Source organism: Citrus clementina, unplaced genomic scaffold, assembly GCF_000493195.1.
Source record: "Citrus clementina cultivar Clemenules unplaced genomic scaffold, Citrus_clementina_v1.0 scaffold_3, whole genome shotgun sequence".
NCBI lineage: Eukaryota > Viridiplantae > Streptophyta > Magnoliopsida > Sapindales > Rutaceae > Citrus > Citrus x clementina.
This window is the reverse complement of record NW_006262339.1, coordinates 47,387,665-47,407,942: the sequence shown is the minus strand read 5'-3', so window position 1 is coordinate 47,407,942 and position 20,278 is coordinate 47,387,665. Positions and strand designations below refer to the sequence as shown.

Sequence of the window (20,278 nt, the reverse complement as noted above, 5' to 3'; positions counted from 1 at the left end):
AAAAAAAAGAATATTGCTGCTACCAGCCCCGTCAGAAGCAGCCGTTAAACTGGAAATGTAAAGCTTCTTTTTGCTGCTGCTAGTGGATCCGTTAGAGCTAGAGTTTGAATCTTTTCTTTCCCTTGTTTTTTGTGCCATTTTCTTGTCTTTGACTAACCTCATAGTGGCTTTTTCTGTTCGGGGAAGATCAACAGCATGATGTACAGCTTCTCCCATCTGCAAAATAAATTGCACGGAGTTTAAAATCACTCTTATAGACTTCTTACAATGCGTTGAGGATTGGATTGAAAAGTCGGTAGGGACAGGTTATTTTAACATGCTTACCTCAACTTTTGATACTGCTTTGTTAGAAACTTTTCTCTGCGTTTTCAGTTCTTGAGTCGAACATCGCGCTTCGAAGTACTTGTGGTACTTGGGTGTATGTTGCAGTTCATCAACAACGCTTTTATGACCAACAATCCCAGGCAGATCAGTATCTGAATTGACGGATGAAACATCGAAGTCCATAATGCCATAACCTTCTGAAGAGGATGACGTTTCACTAAGTGCCCAAACTGTTTCCATCTGCGCATGTGTCTTCTCATAAAACACGTTTGAAGTTCCCGGCACTTTACCATGCTGTCGCATAGGGATGTGAATGGAAAAGTCAATATACAATAAATGTACTATAACCAACAAGGTCCAAAAGGAAATATCATAATCTCAAAACTACAAAGGTAAAAAAAAGTAGCAAAGCATGAGTCTTTGGAATCTGCAAGTTGACCACACATCTTAAATTCTATCCAGAAACGCATACAAGATCCTTTAAGCTATATGAGAATTCTACTGCTAGCATTGTGACCGGGATAACATGAGAAGCATTATTATAATATCACTTGTAACACTAATAAATTTATACAATATATGTAATTGCGGTTTATGAGCAACTGGAGTAACTTCTGCAATAGTTATTGGGGTGAATTTCTTTACCTGTTGATAGATTTTTGAATCCACGTCGCTGCTCTGTCCGATAGACCTTCCTCTCAATGATATTGTTGGGTTGAAGTCATGACGAAGAGTGTTCATACTTCTTTCACCAGAGCATTCAGCTTGGCAGGCCCACAGGGAATTCACAAAGGCATCTTCCTGCCCACTAGTTTCGAGTTCGTCATTAAACCCATCGGAATATGAGGTTCCATGCTCTGGCAGCAACGAAGAGAGAGAATTGTGATGAAACCCATTGGAATTAATGGGTTGAACCATTGACGGTAATGCAGGGAGAGTGTTGTGATCAAACCCACTAGAATTAATGGAGGTTCCCTGCGCCGGTTGAATATTTGATAGCACTTCTGCGAGATGGCTGTAATCCAACTCGGGATTGCTAAGTAGTAGTTGCAATTCTTCAGGGAGATCGCGGTTTATCTGGAGAGAAAAATTATAGAGATACGAAGCATAAGTCTCAAGTACATATGTAATGTCTGTCATGCTTTGCCAGTATAAAATGATAATTGAAAATAAAGGGACGCTCTCTTTTACCTGTGGATTAGTGTTTCCTATGGCACCATTCCCAGAATCAAAAGCCGAAGGTTGAGGAGTTGGTTCATTGCAAGCATCAGGCTTATCACCTGATTTTTTTTTCAAACGAAGGAGGACAAATTCCTTCTACACAAGTCAGATTAAAGGAAAAAGGGGGAAAAAAACGAGTCATTATATAGCAAATTTTCATCAGAACGCTCCAGTTTACTAGTGAAATACAAAACATGCATGCATAATCTAATTCCTATACTAATTCAAGCAGAACAGAGATGTTTCCCCAAAAGCGTACTTGTCCACAAAATGTGCGAAGTGAAGAAAAACACACAAATGAAATGAACTAGTAATCTGCCGCCTGTGTCATCAATCAAACAATTATGTCTCCAATAAAAGCAAGATTATTCTAATCACTCTCAATCTTCAAACAGTTATACACACAATCAATCAAGAACAGGTAAACAACACAGACAATCGATTGATTCAATGGAATATGTAAGATCAAATTTAGGTTGGGCTTAGGAGACCACCACAACTCATACTCAACAGACACAACGAATATGCAGGGGATTCTACCTATCATATGCCAAAACTTCAAAAACAAAAAGGAAAAATAATAATAATAATAAACAAGATTAAAGAGAAAAGAGAGAGGGAGAAAAAAAAAAAAAATACTGAATAAGAAGAAGCGTTCTGGGAGTGATATTCATGCATAACCCAGTTGGTTCTGATGCCATTTTTAGCACGGCCTGTGTGGAACACCAAATTCTTTTTGAAACCAATCTTCTTCCCCTGTTCGTCCCATATTACACGATCTTTACCGGTGGGCTTCCAAAATCCAGAGTTGGTTTGTCTGTTAACCAGTTTACTGTTTGGAGATTTTGAAACAAGGGCATTGAAAAAGTACCATACTCGGTCCTCTTTGGGCATTCGCGAACGCTCTGCATCATCATACAATGATATACATGCACACCAAAAACAAAGAAAATGTACACGTATAACTTATTATTACTTCACTTGTAAATTAAACTGAGTACTACAGATGAATGACGTTCATTTTAGTTTATATATATATAACATACACTATACCATACTATACTTACGAGGCAAATCCCAAGGTTCGTACTTGCAGACATCAACAACATCTGCGATTGTATGGGCAGGGAAATCAAGGCCACACATCTTCCTTTCAAGAAAATACGATATGATTTCTTCTTCAGTTGGATGGAATCTGAATCCCACAACCCCATGCCCCTCCATTAATTTTTTTTCTCAATGAAAATCAATGTTCTCTGCTTCATTAGTTCCTACTTACTATTATGCAACAAGAAGAAGTAGTGGGGTAGAGTAAGCTCAAGTGACGGACGATCAAATAATATATGCTTCTTTTAAAAGCACTGACTTGATGGTCTTCTCTCTCATATTCGCACGTCTTGGTCTTTGCCTATACGTCGAGCTTCGTCGGATGCTTTGGAGACGTGGAGTCATCTTATTGGATTGAGCAGTGGACGCCACAATCAAAACCCCGCCCGTTTTCGTTTTTCATTTGCCGTGGATAATTTTTAGTAGAGTCCTCATTATTTGTTGAAAATAAAAACTCAAGAGTCCGGAAGTTTGTAAAATAAATCAATTTATATCATTCAAGTCGTTATTTTAATTTTTCTGTAAAAAGAGTTAACAGCACCGAGCACATTTCAGTCAAAAATAATTGGGCCACCTCCTTGTTCTTTATTTAATTGATACATGCCAATAGTTTAAACTATCTAATATTTTTCCTCCGTTCTATTCATGTCATATTTCATGTTGATCATATGGAATCTTTTCATAATGCTGAGTTGGATGTAATTGTTTTTCTACTCATGCAAATTAAATTATATGTGCTATTCTAAGCAGTAATATTAACTCCTTTCTTTTATTGTGTTGGGTTATTTTTTGAATTTCTATATTTATATTTATTAAAATAAAATTGGTATATTATTTTTAAAACTCAATTACATTTGTATTTATTTTAGGTTGATTTTTTTCTTCTTTGCTTTTTTTTTTTTTTAAAAAGCTTAGTTTTGTGGGAGTGTTACTGATGATATATCCTATCAAATAGATTCAAGAAATTAAGTCCACATCCTTCTTGAAATAATAACAAGCTAGAAAAAGACTACATTGCAGCTTCTTATAGTTTTATGTAAGAACACTTTAAAAAAAAAATACAAGAAAAAAATTATAGAAAAATATTTTAGGCAAATAGATAATAAAGGACAATGATTTGGATCGATTAGGTGGGTGAGTGAAACCCTTCTTTACTAAAATTAATCAAAACCCTCCTCATTAAAATTGACTTGATGTTAAAACATAGATGACTATATATAATTATGTAATGGAGGGCAACTTTTCAGTCCAAATTGTCTTCAATTACTACCACATTTCACACCACTATCCACCACGATTGACAACTAAACACCACATTCATTCCACTATTCTTGGCTAGATTTTTATCAATAGTGATGGAAATATGGAAAAGGAAGAAGTGTTCGACACAAATTTTTTTAATTTTATTTTAGAGAGAAAATAATGAAAAAAATGACAAAAAGATAATTTAATTGGTTACTTTTTTTTTTTAATATTTAACTACATACATTCAATGATAACATGTTAGGTTGTCAGATTTAAGTAGATATAGTGATAAAACAGTAAATGCAAAAAAAGTGTTAAAATATTTTATCAACTTTAAGGGGATTTTAATGGATTTTTGAAATTTATGGGAGCTTTGGTTAATTTTGACAAACAACAAGAGGGTTTAGTTTATTTTTCCCCATTAAGTGGCCTGCGTACGTGGCACCATGCTTTTTCCTTTATTCTTTGTGATTGCGGTTTGGTATGTTATGTTCTTCAACACTTCGTCTCCTTCTTTCACAAGTTGAAGTAATACTTTCAATTTATCTTATTCCAATGATGCTTTCAAAAACTATTCTAGAACAAAAACCAAATTTCGATTTTAATTCCTAAGGAAAAAAATTAAAAAAATAAAGCAAACATTGAGGATAAAATTTAATGCCTAACTGACTTTAGTTTTTTTCTTTTTTTTAACTCTAGTTTAGTTATTAGTAGTGTGCCACATAAATTGTTTTTATTATTTTGTATTTTTATTCAACTAATAAATTAGTGCCAAATCAGTATGTATAAAATAAATTTATATAAGAGTTTGTAATTATATCATCACTTTTTTTTTTTAATTTAAGTTTGATTGCAATGGTAAATTTCGGTCGACGTTGGCTTTAATTCCTTCCGTTCACCATGTGTTGTACATTTTTCTTTTGACTATATATATAATTTCTTCGTTAGAAAACAAACCTTCTAAGTGAATGCAAAGGACAAAAGCGGCAAAGTACCTGCTTAATTCTTTTCGGCACGTAACAAGCATATGTAATATGTTCATACGATGCATGCTGAAAATATGTAGAGTTCTTTACATATTGTTTAAAACGGATTGTGGGTGCAAAAGAAAAGAGGAAAAATTACCTAGAACAATAAATTTATTTCATGGGGAAACTGGGGTACTTCATTAGATCGTTATGTGTGATATTTTTAAGATTTGAACAAGGTAAAGAGGATGAATGCTGATGATGGCAATGAGAGGTCAGACTCTGAAAGAGAGGTCCTCTGAGATAAGTTTCAAGCCTGCAAAACATTGGAAATGAGGTTAGAGATAAAGCCGAGGTGCCCCGACATTCACACTCAGATACTCAAGTCAACAACTCAAGCTTTTTAATGGTGACAAGAGCTTGCCAACCCTCTGAAATCGTGGTTTAAGGTTAAAGAAGGCTTTTTTTTTTTTTTAGTGTGAGTGTTCATGAAAGAATCAAGAGAATAGAACTTAGACACCTCTATATATGAAGTACCTCAGCTACCACGTGGCGTATTTTTTTATGGCTATTGGTTGTCCTTTTTCAGGCCTTTCATGTCCTTTTACTTTTTTTATGATTTTTGGGTCATTATGTGCATGCTTGGGGATCAAGAAAGTATTCATGGCGTATCTTATCCTTTTGGGTACGTGGCACATGCTAGAGAGTGGTCCAAGGTACTACAACAGCAGTTGTCTGGTAAGGCGGCTGATGACCATTGTTGTTGGGACAACGTCCTTCATTTTTAGCAGAGGTGACATGCGGTTGTCACCACTTTTTCGACATGATATTCTGACATTTGATTTTCACAAAATCGAATATTCTTTTTTTAGGGGATGAAGATGTTTCTCATGATTGACTTTTCAGAGAACTTTCCTCGTTTGCTTCGAATATGATTTGTCAGGTACCTCGGGTATCGATTTATGCGAGGTACCCCGAATGTTGAATTATACAGGGTACCTCGATGACCAAGTTATTGGGGGTGCCTCCGTTACCGAATTATGCGGGGTACCCCGAATACCGAGTTAAACATGATACCTCGATGATCGAGTTATTTGGGGTATCTCAGTTACCGAGTTATGCGGGGTACCCCAGATGCGTACAGTGATTACTTGGAGTCATTCCGTTCATCGACATGTGGCGTTCTATTGTAATTTTTTAAGTTTCTCCCCAAACACATATATTAAATTATTAATAGACACGCTTGGGAACTGTTGAATATATATTTTTTATAGGAAATTTTATTTGTAATAATTATAAATTGAGTTAACAATAATCCCAAATTACAAAATATTTGAAAACAAATTAAGTTGTAAAATAGTCACTTATTATGTTCCAACTTGATTCACGCACTGGGTTGTATTGAGGGAATTTCTCCGTTTCAACTGGGAACGAATCTTTGAATTAAATATAAAAGTGGCTGAGAACTTGAGGTAGCCTTTTACTTTTGTTTTCATGAGCCAGACTCGTAATATTTTATAATTTCTTCTATTTGCAGGTGGATCCTCTTCTTATCTTACTTTTGTTTTCCTTTTACGGATCTTGCTCATGTGCAAAATGATTGCATGCATCCATCAATTAATGCATCTCAAAAAGCCAAACTAAAGGTAAAATGAGTCGAGGATTTGAATCCTTCTTATTTTTACCCTGTGTAAGCTAACGTAAATAATGCATAAGTAGAGTTTATTTCTTTGAAGTACCCCACCCATAAAAAATGGTAAAAGCAATCTTAGAGTTACAGACTATTTATACAAATAAATCTGTAAAAAATTGATATGACACAAATATACCGCTTTAGTATAAAAGTACATACCCTAAAAATAATCAATAAAAATAGTTATGTGTGTCATGTGATATATATATATATATATCTTTTATGTGATTAATTCATACATGCTAAATCAATTTGTAAACATCAAATTTGACAAATAGTACGTGACTCTTAACAATATTATATATATGGACTACGTAAATGGATTATATCATTTAAGAAAATAATATAAACTTGCTTCTGAAGCAGTTGTCAAATTCTTTGACTCGTTTTTGGTCACCTTTAAACCTTGTCTTCTTCGTGAGTTTGTTATATGTGTTCCCCACTTCGCACTTGCGTTGGCATTGCGCATAGACTATTCTCCTTCCTTCTAAAGTTACAAAGTCAAATACTTAAAAGTTTCAATTTAATTCTTGCAAGATTGCTTTCAAAGAACATTCTGGAAAGAATAACAACAACTGCAATTTAATAATTAACTCACAGAAAGACGTGTACCAGTTAAAGAACTTTCTGGAAGTCTAAAATTCAGCTTAATTGTTGAGGAACATTCTAGAAAGACTTATTAAAATATGGGCCTAGCTAAATTACAGTAATTTGTAAACCAATATTTACTCGATCAAAATAATTTAACCGACATCTGGTATATTGTTACAATGATGACTGATTCAACGGCTGCAAAATGAACATTTGCGCTCACTTTAACGGCTGCTAAATAGGCTTGGTAAAATTTCGGGTCCGGTTCGGGTTTGATGTTGCCCAGGACCGGGATCGGGTGAGTGAAACAGCAACCCGGACCCGAGTTAAGCTCAGTACCTCACAAGTCCGAGTTTTTTGATCCAGACTTCTAAGCCCGCATATCTTCAATTTTTTTTTTCTAACAATGCAAATTTTAAAAAAGAAAATAGTCAAATAAACTCATTCAATCTCAAGTTTTAAAAAAGAAAATAGTCAAATACAAATATATAACATACTAACAATGTAAATTTTACACAAATAATAAATAAAAATTGTTTCAATCTACTTTCTAATACCTAAATTTATCCAATTTCTACCTAAACTCATTCAATCTATATATATATATATATATATATATATATATATATAAATTAAATTCAACAACACAATAAATCTAAATAACATCCAACATATCATAAGTTCATAATTATATATTTATATTTTATTTTTTAAAATTTATTAAGAAACCGATCCGGGTTCCAGGTTTTTGGTGTTGAGCCCGGAACTGGGCCTGGAAATGTCCGGATTAGAGAATTTCAAACCTGGGTCCCTTTTTTTAGGGTAAGCGGTCTGAGTTTTGCCCGGACCGGATTGGTCGGGTCTGGGCTGGATCCAGTTCGGGCAGGCTTTTTTGACACCCCTACTGCTAAATGAACAGTGCTTCACTTTAATGGTGCATTTATTAAACTAGAATGAGAATGAGTTGAAATCGGAATAGATTGGAATGGAAGTAGAGAATAGAAATTAGAATAAGTTGTTTACTTGAATTGTAGGAATCGAAATCGAAATCGAAATGAGCTGGATTACCACAAATGTGTTTACTTTGTTTTGGAATCGAAATCGAAATGAGCTAGATTGTAATAAATTACTAAAAAGTACTTAAATTATTGTCATTATTATTATTTTATATTTTAATTATAGTGATTATTTATTAAAAATTACAATTATTAGTAATTATTGTTAATAATGTATCAATATACTAATTAACTATAATATATTAACTAATTAATAATAATTATATATTAATTAATTATATATTTCGCTTTTTTATATTTGACATTTTTATTTTTATTTAAAGCAGGGGCATTTTAGGAAAATTTAAATGTCAATGGGGGTGAAATAGGAACTCTAGGAAATGGGAGATTGATTCCCACCTCCTCCCATGAGAATCAATCTCCCATTCCTCATTCTCAAATAGTGGTGGGCCTCACGATTCCAATTCTGATTCCTGATTCCCCAATCCAGAATAAACGACATCAATCATTCTAATTCTCCAATCCAAAAAGTAAACACACCATAAATCTTTAACCTCTAGCTTTGGGGCACTCCACCGGATTTTTTTTTCAAAAATAATTCTTATTGTTGACCAAATTTCAAGTGGACTAAAATTCATTGAAGGATTCCAAAATCATTTGAACAACTAAATTTTATTAAAATTTATAATACTAAAATACCCTTAATAATAGATTTTACCAGTAAGGACAGTTTTACTTTATGTAAAGTTCATTACATTTGACAGTCTTTAAATGCATTACTTTTGATACCCATCAAACACACATCCATTAACAATGTCATCATCTATCTAAACACTAATAATATTCACCTTAACATCAAATTTAAGGAAAATGACAAAGGAACAAAGCAATGATAAAACAAAGACAAAAATTTCCGTTCTATTGTGAATTTTTGGAATTTTTTTTAATGACTTTACATGTTTCTTTTTCTAAAAATGCTCTAAATTGACTTAAAATTAAGACAAAAATTTTTGTCTTTGTTCTATAATGATTTTTTAAATTTAATATTGCTCCAAATTTAATTCAATATAAAAGAATTTGTATTACATTTGATTAGACGCATGAGCAAGTTTCATCGAAATTATGCTGATTTTGAAGTGAATGTATATGAGACAATGATGATGTGTGTGGATCTTTCATATATGACTTTCTTTAGAAGTTGTTTACTACAACATTTTCTATTCTTCCAGTCACAATGCATCGTACATTGACCTTTTGACCACAAACACTCAATACGCACACATATATATTCTGTTCGTTAGTAGTCAGCCCTTCTAACCAAATGCGAAAGGAATTAAAAGGCGTCAAAGTACCAACTTAATTATCATAAAGTAGTTAACGTAACAAGGCTATATATATCCACGTTGTGAAAAATACCCATATGGCCAATTCTTCACCGATCGATCATCACACAGGTTAATAAAATATATCAACTGCAATTCTTCATTAACTAGATTCAAACAACAAGAAACAAGTACAAACAACTCCCCAAATACACAACACACAATAAAACAAATACAATAAGTAACATAAACTGCATCTTCTGCGATCCGGCTCTTTTGTCTTTTATTACGAAGCAGTAGCCGAGGGACGTTGTACCTACAATAAAAGAATATCATATACGGACCATCAAGTGTTAGTCATTTTTTATGCGAGCTGATCACATATTTAATATTAAGTTGTAAAATCGATCTTTCTCACCAGTAGTAACAGTAGGCAGTATCCTCTGCGACATGATTTTAATTAAGAACCAGAAGCTGCATGACCGCTTGATGCAGCTCGGGTATAGTCCTTCTCATTTAAGTTTCCTTTTAAGTAAGAGAGAACATACGGTTTCTGCACCCGAAAAAAAGAAGGGGGAAAAAAAAGGAGGCTAATTAATACAGATGAATTAACATCATTAAATGTTACTTTTGATAATGTGAATATTTACCATTAGATTTAATAAGATAAGTTGCTCAAAATATGTGTAAAAATTTAAGTCAAATGTTTAAGTTAAATGAAGCAATTAGAAAATTTCGTTAAAGTTTCACCTACTAATTTTTATGCTAAATTCAATTATGCTCATGCTCATTTACAAATTAGGCTATGATTGCATTGTTGTGTTGCTGTGTGTTGCATAAATTAAACTAATAAAGTGTTTGATAAGCATTTAATATTTTACTTTAAAAGTTAGGTTCAAAATGTTAGATGCTATATCTTCTATTTCACAACAATTGTATGACATTTAAATATCAAACGGAGCCTTGGTTGATAAAAATTTGATAGTAAGAAAAAAAAGAATGTAAAATAAGAGAATACCTGATAAGCAGAAGCATTGTTGGAGTGGTATTCATGAATAACCCAGCTGGTCTTGACAGCATTGGAGCCACGACCTTTGTAAAAAACCAAATTCTTTTTGACACCAATAACTTCTTTCCCATGTTTGTCCCAAATCTGACGATCTTTACCGGTCACTCTCCAGTGGCCAGCTCTAGTTGTTCTCTCCGTACGTGCACTATTTGCATGCTTCTTATTATGTTCACTGAAAAAGTACCACTCTTCGTCATTCTCAATTGCCGCTTGTTCTGTACATGCATATGTATATACATAAAAATTAATTAATAACATATATATAGTTATTCTTTAGTGCGGGCACCCTCATTTTTATTTTAATGCGGTCACACTATTAAGCAATTTAATAGAGTTAGCTTTTAATTTAAATTACATATTTTTATAGTGTATTGAAAATTAACTCTATTAAGCCATATGGTTTAATAGTGTTATCCGCATTGAAAAAAAATAAGGGCGCCCAAATCACATAATAAGTATAGCATACACATATATTGAGTACCTACCAGGTAATTGCCAAGGCTCAAAGGCGCAAATATTGACCGTGTTAATTACATGAACGGGGAAAACATTGCCACGCATCTTGTTTTCAAGAAAATAACTGATGATTTCGTCTTCGGTTGGACGGAATCTGTAGCCCAAGTAATTATAGTCCATTGTTACTGTATAAATAAGCAACAGACCGAACGGAGAAGAGACAGTATGCAATAGCTAGCTAAATGCTTTCTCAATTGGGTTTTTGATCAAAGGAAAGTTTTGCTAAATAATGTATATATATAGAACAAAGAAGAGAGCTAGAGTATTTAATAGCTATATGATGTATATATATGCTTTAATTTCTTAGAATTTTGAAGGGAATTTTTTTGCTATACAAGAAGCCGAGGTCGAGTGACACCTTATATAGCCTTAAGTATTGACTTGGCAATCACTTTCAATATTAGTCTTGGTCTTGGACTTATCAAAGAAGCTATGTAAATGATTTGGAAGTTTGAAATCTTAAATTAACTAGTACTGAGACATTCAAATGTAATTCCGCGTAAGAAAATATTGAGTACGTTTTTTGTAGGAAATTTATATGTGTGTGTAATATATCAAATCAATCAGAAATTAATTATACGCAAATATTACCAAATGAGGAAAATTTGCGCTTCTAATTTGCTAATTACTTAATGCACGGGCTGGCTTACAATATTATAATTTCTGAATGCATGGGCAGTTTCCCCGTTGGAGCAAAAGCAAATTAATAACGCGTACGCCATGCCAAGAGTTTTTAATTAGTTCTTATTTTCAAAAAAGAAAAAAAAAAGAGTCTAGTTTATTCTATAGGGTTAAAATCAGCTATATGTGTATATGGATTGAATAAAAGTAAGAACTATATAATTAATATAATATAAATTAAACAATGCTTCTCAAGTAATAATTTTCAACTTCTCTCACTCGTTTTTGGTCACCTTTCCTTCGCACTCGCGTTGAGCATAGACTCGTCACCTTCCTTCGCAAGTTTCAAGGTTAAAATATATGCTATCAATTTTGATGCTTGCAAGAAATTGCTTTCAAAGAACATTCTTGAGGAAAAAAAAAAAAAAAACTTAATAACTAACTGAAGGGAACAAGTAGACATGCATACATGATATACCAAAACAACTTATTAATTTCCGGAAGTTTCAGTTTAATTCTTGAAGAACGTTCTAGAAATTAAAGACCAATGAAATTAACACGTCTCATATCTACTAATATTGTAGTTGTAGATAGAGAAAGGATTCGAGAGAGATGATTGACTAAAATAGAAAAATCAAATAAAGCAAAGAATATGTTTTCCGCCTGGCCAGCAGGCGGGCCTTTTTTGTTTTTCTAATGAATAATATAATACATAGACACATACACACATATCAATCTTGTACCGGTAGGCTGAGACTCAATAGCCTAGTGGCTGCAGTAGCAATATAGTTACTTTGGTGACCGATGATGAATTCACAGTCCGATTAATATTCAGACGAGCCGCTTAGGGGAGAAATTCTGTAATAGCTCTGATGTATTACAATTAATTGATGCATGTATGACATGTGAGTGAAATTTAATATAACTACCATATATATGATAGTTTTTCAAAATAATACACACATGTCATACCATCATTTGCTCGTCATATAATTGACATGATACTTTTGCTGTATTCTAAAATTTCTCTACTTAGAGATAAATGAAAATGATCATGTTTGACTTGTTTCTTTAACTTTGGATCCCATATAATTTTGTATTACCATGCAAGGATAAACTTTACACAAAAGGTTTTGTTATATTAGGGATGACATTAAGGAAGGGAATGGAGGAGACTGACTTTCCCTAACTCATCTCCGATATTTTGCATAGGGGTGGGTGTTCGGATCGGGTTAACCCGATCCGAACCAAGCCCGAAATTTATCAGTGCTTGTTTGAAAGAACGAAGTTTCAGTGTCCTGTTCTCCGTCTGGAAAGAATGAAGTTTCACTAGGTGGCATCTGCCATTGTTAGTACTTGTTTGAACTGGCATTCCCATCATAAATATAAAGATATTAATATTTATATTACAGTTCTGTGGTGATGGCAATGCAGCAAGACATGATCTTTGGCTTGTGCGGATATTAACACATCTCAAATTCTTTGCAGAACTCGTTCGATTAACTAATGGATGAAATTTCTTTTCCTGTGCGTAGGTGATTTCTTTACCCATGTCACTGCAGCCTCCCACGTACATTCCTCTCAAATGGATTTGGTGGGTCGAAGACATTAAGAACAGTTTTTACACTGGTTTCGCGGGAGCTATTTATACTACTAATAATTATTTTAAACCATAACAAAGGAAAAATAAAGTCCTAAACTAAAAAAAAAAAAAAATTAATTCAAGTATGATTTGGACTTTTAATCTGCATCACAAATGCCTTAAAAGAAGCAGCGTTATTTGAGTTATATTATGCATAATCCAATTGGTTCTGATCCAATTGAGAATAGAAAACCAAATTATTTATGTAGTCAATTTCTTCATCTGTCAGTCCCATATTTTACTATCTTCGCCGGTGACCTTCCAGAATCCAGCGTTGGTTTTCTTATTTATCCCTCCACTTTTTGGATATTTAGAGCAAGCGCATTGAAAAAAGTTCCACACATTGTCTCCTCGTGGCATTTGGCGTAAGCAGTTGCAGGACAATACAAAATAATTGTTTATTTAAAGCGGAACCCACCGCATCTTCATTTCAACAAGATGCGATGAAAACAGCATCAAAGTCATTGAGACGCGTGGAACCATCATATTGAATGCCGCAGTAGAGCCAGAGCCGCTGTCAAAACTTTTGTTCGCCATTTTTACATACAAATGAATTAAAGTAAGTCCGTGAACTTGCTTCTCCAGTAGTTTATGACCCCACTATCTCATCTGCCATTGATTTTACTCATTCTTGCTTCTCGAGCAATCACCATTGTACCTTCGCCCTTTAACCTTTTTATATACCCTTTTGTGGTTGTGGATCACTGGTTTGTTATGCTTCCCACATTCGCATTTTCACCTTTCTTCACAAATTGCAAAATCAAAACTTTCAATTTAATTATTCAACTGATCCTTCCATAGAATATTCTTGTTGAACCACTTTATTTCAAAAAAAAAAACTCAGTTTATTCAAGATCATAATCGTGACTTAGAGTTATGCACGATGTAATTTCTTTTTTAAAATTTATTTATGAACACCATGATGTATTAACTTGTGTCGTCTTCTTAAATTTTTAGGGATAATTTTGAAGGTATGATTGGATTAGATTTATTTTTAGGATTAAATTAGATTAAACTGAATTATATAGTAATAGTATTGGTTTTTTATATGGTACATTATCAGATAGAACTATGTTAAATCTAATTTAATGAAACTAAAATAATTGTTTAAATAATACAATTACTTTAAATTGTATTCTCTATTGTTGAATTTAATATTAAATATTCAATATTTTGGTAGATAAATTATTGATTTTTTATGTTTAACATTTAATAATAGTTTAAATAAATTATTGAAAATATTTGTTATTAAATGCAAGTTAAAATAAGTTATTGAACAAAATTTTCATTTAATATAATATAAAAAGCTTAGATTATATAAATTGAAATTAATTTTTTTACATTTAATATTAGTTTTAATGTAAAGAAAAAGAGTAATGGAGAAAATAACAGCTTTTCATTTAAGATGGGGCTATAAATTATTTTGAACACTCATATTTTAATTAAATTTTATATTACTATAATATCCCTAAATTTTATATTAATATAATATCTCTTCTATTCCTCTGTTCTTTCCAATTGACTTGCAATTTCAATTGCAAAACAGTAAATAAGTGAATAATACGAGAAGAAGCTACATTCTATAAAGTCTGGTATAAAAATTGTGGATTAATTATCCTTAAGACTGAGTTTTCTTTTATAGTTTTTATTTGTCACAACATGATTTTGGTTTTTCCATTTTGGTCAAATTGATCATACTATTGTATTTATTATTTAATTTGAAAAATAACTGATCTGTTAAATTTATCGAAGAATTAGCTATGCAAATGTAGGTGATTATTAAATATTGACAAAATTGCTCAAAGTAGAACATAAATTTCTTCTCAAAATATTTAATAATATAGGATTTGTGTATAATATATGTAGGAGTTGGTGTTTTATGAATATTTTGCTCAAGATGATATTGGTGAGGTAAGAATTCTGTATCAAAAGATGAAGGGCTAGATTTTGATGAGAGAGTATAGAGAGAAAATCAATATAGGAATGGACTTGTAAAAAAAAAAAAAGGCAAAAACTAATATTATTTTCAGAAAAAAGTATAAAAACACGTAATGATGAAGATTTAACTTAGGTCTATATTGGAATTTTCAAACGTGTTCTCGAGTAATTCTGTAATTTAAAAAAAAAAATTATAGTGTCCTAAATATTAGTGTTCAAACATTTTTCTTTTTTTTCTTAGTGCAAATAACCACATTCTTTTATTTAATCTTACTTATTCCATTACTTTTTGAGTGAGACTATTTGTACTTTAAAAATTACTCTAAACACTCGTATTGTAATAAATTATTATATTATAAAAATATTCACCATATGAATTATTATTAAGGATTCTCTCTTATAAATTAATATAATATAATTACTCTTAACATTCATATAAAACACATATTATTTAATATATAATTCTCTTGCCATAAACCCTAAAAATTTATTTCCAACCTCTTAAACAATATTTGGCTAAACAAGAAAAAACCAATATTTCTTATATATTTTGAACATATTTTAGCTTTTTCATTTCCCAATAAAATAAAATAAAATAAAAATAAAAAGTATCTTCTGTAGTCTTCTCTTTCTTCTTCTTTTTCATGCTCTTTTCTCAAGTCTTCTTTGTTTTCTTCGTCTACTTCTTCTTCTTTTGGGTAGATGGTCATTTTTTTAAAATTTTTATGTTAAGAAATAGGGGTGTAAAAGCGAATACTGAACATATTTTAATAAATAAAAAATTAATAACTAAAAATTATGTTGAAAATTTTTGTAGAATATAATTTGATTCCATTATTATATATAATAAATTGTTATTAATCATTTTTGGTTCTCCTAAGCAATTTAATTGGTGTTTTGAGTAAATAATTTAACTAGTTTAAGTACCAATCTTTTTTAATATTTAAAAAAGTGTAGAAAATAAAACTTAATTTTTTTTCAAAACAATTAACACATAAATATACAGAGTAATAGAGTGTTAAAAATAATTTTTAAACTGCAAATAGTCTCACCTTTATCTTTTTTTGTGCTAAAATTAATCTAATCTTAAATTTCGTCCTAGCATCCGAACATGACCTACATGCAAGAATTAGCTAAACTCTTACATTCTCTGGCTATAATGTATATGACATAAAAAATATAACCTTAAAGCAAATAAAAATAGCCAAACTCTTACATTCTCTGGCTATAATGTATGTGACATAAAAAATATAACCATAAAGCAAATAAGCATAGAAATTACATTCAACAGCAAGATTCAGTACATTTTTTGGCCATAAAATTACAGTAGTGTTTCAAAACTCCAGGCACAAACATAAGCTTATAATGAAAGATTAATTCCATACCAGGTGCAGGCATGTAATCCCAGTAAGACACATGCTTAATGCTTTGGGATTCAGCAGTTGTGTCTTGCTGAGATGACATGCCATTGTAACATGCAACTGATAAGAACAGCAGAAGTCAATGAAGATACGCCATTTCCCTAATAATAAATATGACCAGAACTAAACTGACAAGCACATTCAAAAGATATACTGATGGTGGATCTGTTTTATGGCTTAACTGAGGTATCTCCAGGGAAATGAAAGACCTCCTTTGGTTGCTGCTACCAGCCCCGTCAGAAGCAGCCGTTAAACTGGAAATGTAAAGCTTCTTTTTGCTGCTGCTAGTGGATCCGTTAGAGCTAGAGTTTGAATCTTTTCTTTCCCTTGTTTTTTGTGCCATTTTCTTGTCTTTGACTAACCTCATAGTGGCTTTTTCTGTTCGGGGAAGATCAACAGCATGATGTACAGCTTCTCCCATCTGCAAAATAAATTGCACGGAGTTTAAAATCACTCTTATAGACTTCTTACAATGCGTTGAGGATTGGATTGTAAAGTCTGTAGGGACAGGTTATTTTAACATGCTTACCTCAACTTTTGATACTGCTTTGTCAGAAACTTTTCTCTGCGTTTTCAGTTCTTGAGTCGAACATCGCGCTTCGAAGTACTTGTGGTACTTGGGTGTATGTTGCAGTTCATCAACAACGCTTTCATGACCAACAATCCCAGGCAGATCAGTATCTGAATTGACGGATGAAACATCAAAGTCCATAATGCCATAACCTTCTGAAGAGGATGATGTTTCACTAAGTGCCCAAACTGTTTCCATCTGCGCATGTGTCTTCTCATAAAACACGTTTGAAGTTCCCGGCACTTTACCATGCTGTCGCATAGGGACGTGAATGGAAAAGTCAATATTCAATAAATGTACTATAACCAACAAGGTCCAAAAGGAAATATCATAATCTCAAAACTACAAAGGTAAAAAAAAGTAGCAAAGCATGAGTCTTTGGAATCTGCAAGTTGACCACACATCTTAAATTCTATCCAGAATCGCATACAAGATCCTTTAAGCTATATGAGAATTCTACTGCTAGCATTGTGACCGGGATAACATGAGAAGCATTATTATAATCACTTGTAACACTAATAAATTTATACAATATATGTAATTGCGGTTTATGAGCAACGGGAGTAACTTCTCCAATAGTTATTATTGGGGTGAATTTCTTTACCTGTTGATAGATTTTTGAATCCGCGTCGCTGCTCTGTCCGATAGACCTTCCTCCTCTCAATGATATTGTTGGGTTGAAGTCATGACGAAGAGTGTTCATACTTCTTTCACCAAAGCATTCACCTTGGTCGGCCCACAGGGAATTCACAAAGGCTTCTTCCTGCTCACTAGTTTCGAGACAACTATCATTCAAAAAGCTAGGTTCGTTATTAAACCCATCAGAATATGAGGTTCCGTGCTCTGGTTGAACCATTGGCTGTAATATTCGATCAAACACACTAGAATTAATGGAGGTTCCCCGCTCCGGTTGAACCATTGGCTGTAATATTCGATCAAACACACTAGAATTAATGGAGGTTCCCCGCTCCGGTTGAATATTTGGTGGCAATTCAGAGAAAGTGTTGTCATGAAACCCATTAGAATCTGCAAGAAGGTTGTAATCCAACTCGGTATCGCTAAGGAATAGTTGCCATTCTTCAGGGAGACCGCGGTTTATCTGGAGAGAAAAAATATATAGGTACTAAGCAATAGTCTCGAGTATTTATGTAATGTCTGTCATGCTTTGCCAGTATAAATTGATGATTGAAAATAGAGGCACGCTCTCTTTTACCTGTGGATTAGTGTTTTCTATGGCACGATTTCCAGAATCAAAAGCCAAATCTTGAGGAGTTGGTTCATTGCGAGCGTCAGGCTTAGCACCTGATTTTTTCTTCAAACGGAAGAGGACAAATTCCTTCTATACAAGTCAGATTAGAGGAAAAAGGGGGGAAAAAAGTCATTATATTGCAAATTTTCATCAGAATGCTCCAGTTTACTAGTGGAATACAAAACATGCACGCATAATCTAATTCCTATACTAAATTCAAGCAGAACAGAGCTGTTTCCCCAAAAGCATACTTGTCCACAAAATGTGCTAAGTGAAGAAAAACACACAAAGGAAATGAACTAGTAATCTGCTGCCTGCGTCATCAATCAAACAATTATGTCTCCAATAAAGGCAAGATTATTCTAATCACTCTCAAACTTCAACCAGTTATATACACAATCAATCAAGAACAGGTAAGCAACACAGACAATCGATTGATTCGATGGAATATGTAGATCAAAGTTGGGTTGGGCTCAGGAGACCACCACAACTTACACTCAACAGACAGAACGAAAATTCAGGGGATTCTACCTATCATATGCCAAAACTCCAAAAACAAAAAGAAAATAATAATAATTAAAGAGAAAAGATAGAGAGGGAGAAGAAAAAAAAAGAAAAAAAGAATACCGGATAAGAAGAAGCGTTGAGGGAGTGATATTCATGCATAACCCATTTGGTTCTGATGCCATTTGGAACACGGCCCTCGTGGAACACCAAATTCTTTTTTAAACCAATCTTCTTCCCCCGTTCGTCCCATATTTCACGATCCTTACAGGTGGATTTCCAAAATCCAGAGTTGGTTGTTCTGTTAATCCGTTTACTGTTTGCATATTTTGGAACAGGGGCATTGAAAAAGTACCACACTCGGTCCTCTTTGGGCATTGACGAACGCTCTGCATCACCATACAACGATATACATGCACACCAAAAACAAAGAAAATGTATACGTATAACTTATTATTACTTCACTTGTAAATTAAACTGAGGAGTACTATAGATGAATGACGTTCATTTTAGTTTATATATAACATACACTATACCATACTATACTTACGAGGCAATTCCCAAGGTTCGTACTTGCAGACATCAACAACATCTGCGATTGTATGGGCAGGGAAATCAAGGCCACACATCTTCCTTTCAAGAAAATACGTTACGATTTCTTCGTCAGTTGGATGGAATCTGAATCCCACAACCCCATGCCCCTCCATTAATTTTTTTCTCAATGAAAATCAATGTTCTCTGCTTCCGTTCCTTCTTACTATTGTGCAACAAGAAGAAGCAGTGGGGTGAAGTAAGCTCAAGTGACGGACGATCAAATAATATATGCTTCTTTTTAAAAGCATTGACTTGATGGTCTTCTCTCGCACACTCACTCGTCTTGGTCTTTGCCTACACGCCGAAGCTTAGGCGGATGCTTTGGAGACGAGGAGTCATCTTATTGGATTGAGCAGTGGACCCACAATCACAACCCGCCCGTTTTCGTTTTCCATTTGCCGGTGGGTAATTTTTAAGTGGAGTCCTCATTATTTTTGGAAAATAAAAACTCAGAGTCCGGAAGTTTGTAAAGTAAATCAATTTATATCATTCAAGTCCTTATTTTAATTTTTCTGTAAAAAGAGTTCACCGACCACATTTCAGTAAAAAATAATTGGGCCACCTCCTTGTTCTTTATTTAATTAATAAGTGTCAATAGTTTAAACTATTTAATGTTTTTTCCCCGTTATATTTATATCATATTTCATGTTAATCAGTTGGAATCTT

General features: G+C 33.0%; 4 protein-coding genes across 5 annotated transcripts in view; all 4 read right to left on the bottom strand.

The window, feature by feature from the left end:
- The window catches only part of LOC112100023, a 3,291-nt gene extending 430 nt beyond the window's left edge, over window positions 1-2,861 (bottom strand). The window contains exons 1-6 of the mRNA XM_024187592.1: window positions 2,613-2,861; window positions 2,185-2,450; window positions 1,516-1,604; window positions 970-1,401; window positions 325-618; window positions 18-216 (exon numbers count right to left, since the gene is read on the bottom strand). Coding sequence (XP_024043360.1) covers window positions 18-216; window positions 325-618; window positions 970-1,242 — 766 coding nt within the window. The 5' untranslated portion in view covers window positions 1,243-1,401; window positions 1,516-1,604; window positions 2,185-2,450; window positions 2,613-2,861. The remainder of the gene's footprint in view (window positions 1-17; window positions 217-324; window positions 619-969; window positions 1,402-1,515; window positions 1,605-2,184; window positions 2,451-2,612) is intronic.
- The window catches only part of LOC18047065, a 20,243-nt gene extending 337 nt beyond the window's left edge, over window positions 1-19,906 (bottom strand). Inside the window, exons 1-6 of one of the 2 annotated variants that reach the window (XM_024189216.1) lie at window positions 19,569-19,906; window positions 19,142-19,407; window positions 18,479-18,604; window positions 17,870-18,364; window positions 17,224-17,517; window positions 16,755-17,115 (exon numbers count right to left, since the gene is read on the bottom strand). In XM_024189216.1, the coding sequence (XP_024044984.1) occupies window positions 16,774-17,115; window positions 17,224-17,517; window positions 17,870-18,364; window positions 18,479-18,604; window positions 19,142-19,407; window positions 19,569-19,725 (1,680 nt within the window). In that variant the 5' untranslated portion in view covers window positions 19,726-19,906 and the 3' untranslated portion in view covers window positions 16,755-16,773. Of the gene's footprint in view, window positions 1-16,556; window positions 17,116-17,223; window positions 17,518-17,869; window positions 18,365-18,478; window positions 18,605-19,141; window positions 19,408-19,568 lie in introns of those variants that run through there. The other variant, XM_006444627.2, reaches the window with a different exon arrangement.
- LOC112100022 (NAC domain-containing protein 45-like) lies at window positions 2,017-2,769 on the bottom strand. The gene is made up of 3 exons (XM_024187591.1): window positions 2,613-2,769; window positions 2,185-2,450; window positions 2,017-2,085 (listed from the first exon to the last, which is right to left on the bottom strand). The coding sequence occupies exons 1-3, from the start codon at window positions 2,767-2,769 to the stop codon at window positions 2,017-2,019; spliced, it is 492 nt and encodes a 163-aa protein (XP_024043359.1).
- LOC112100020 (NAC domain-containing protein 96-like) lies at window positions 9,948-11,192 on the bottom strand. Its single transcript, XM_024187590.1, has 3 exons — window positions 11,042-11,192; window positions 10,506-10,771; window positions 9,948-10,040 (listed from the first exon to the last, which is right to left on the bottom strand). Exons 1-3 carry the CDS (start codon window positions 11,190-11,192, stop codon window positions 9,948-9,950), a joined length of 510 nt encoding a protein of 169 aa, XP_024043358.1.
- Window positions 19,907-20,278: the final 372 nt, after the last annotated feature.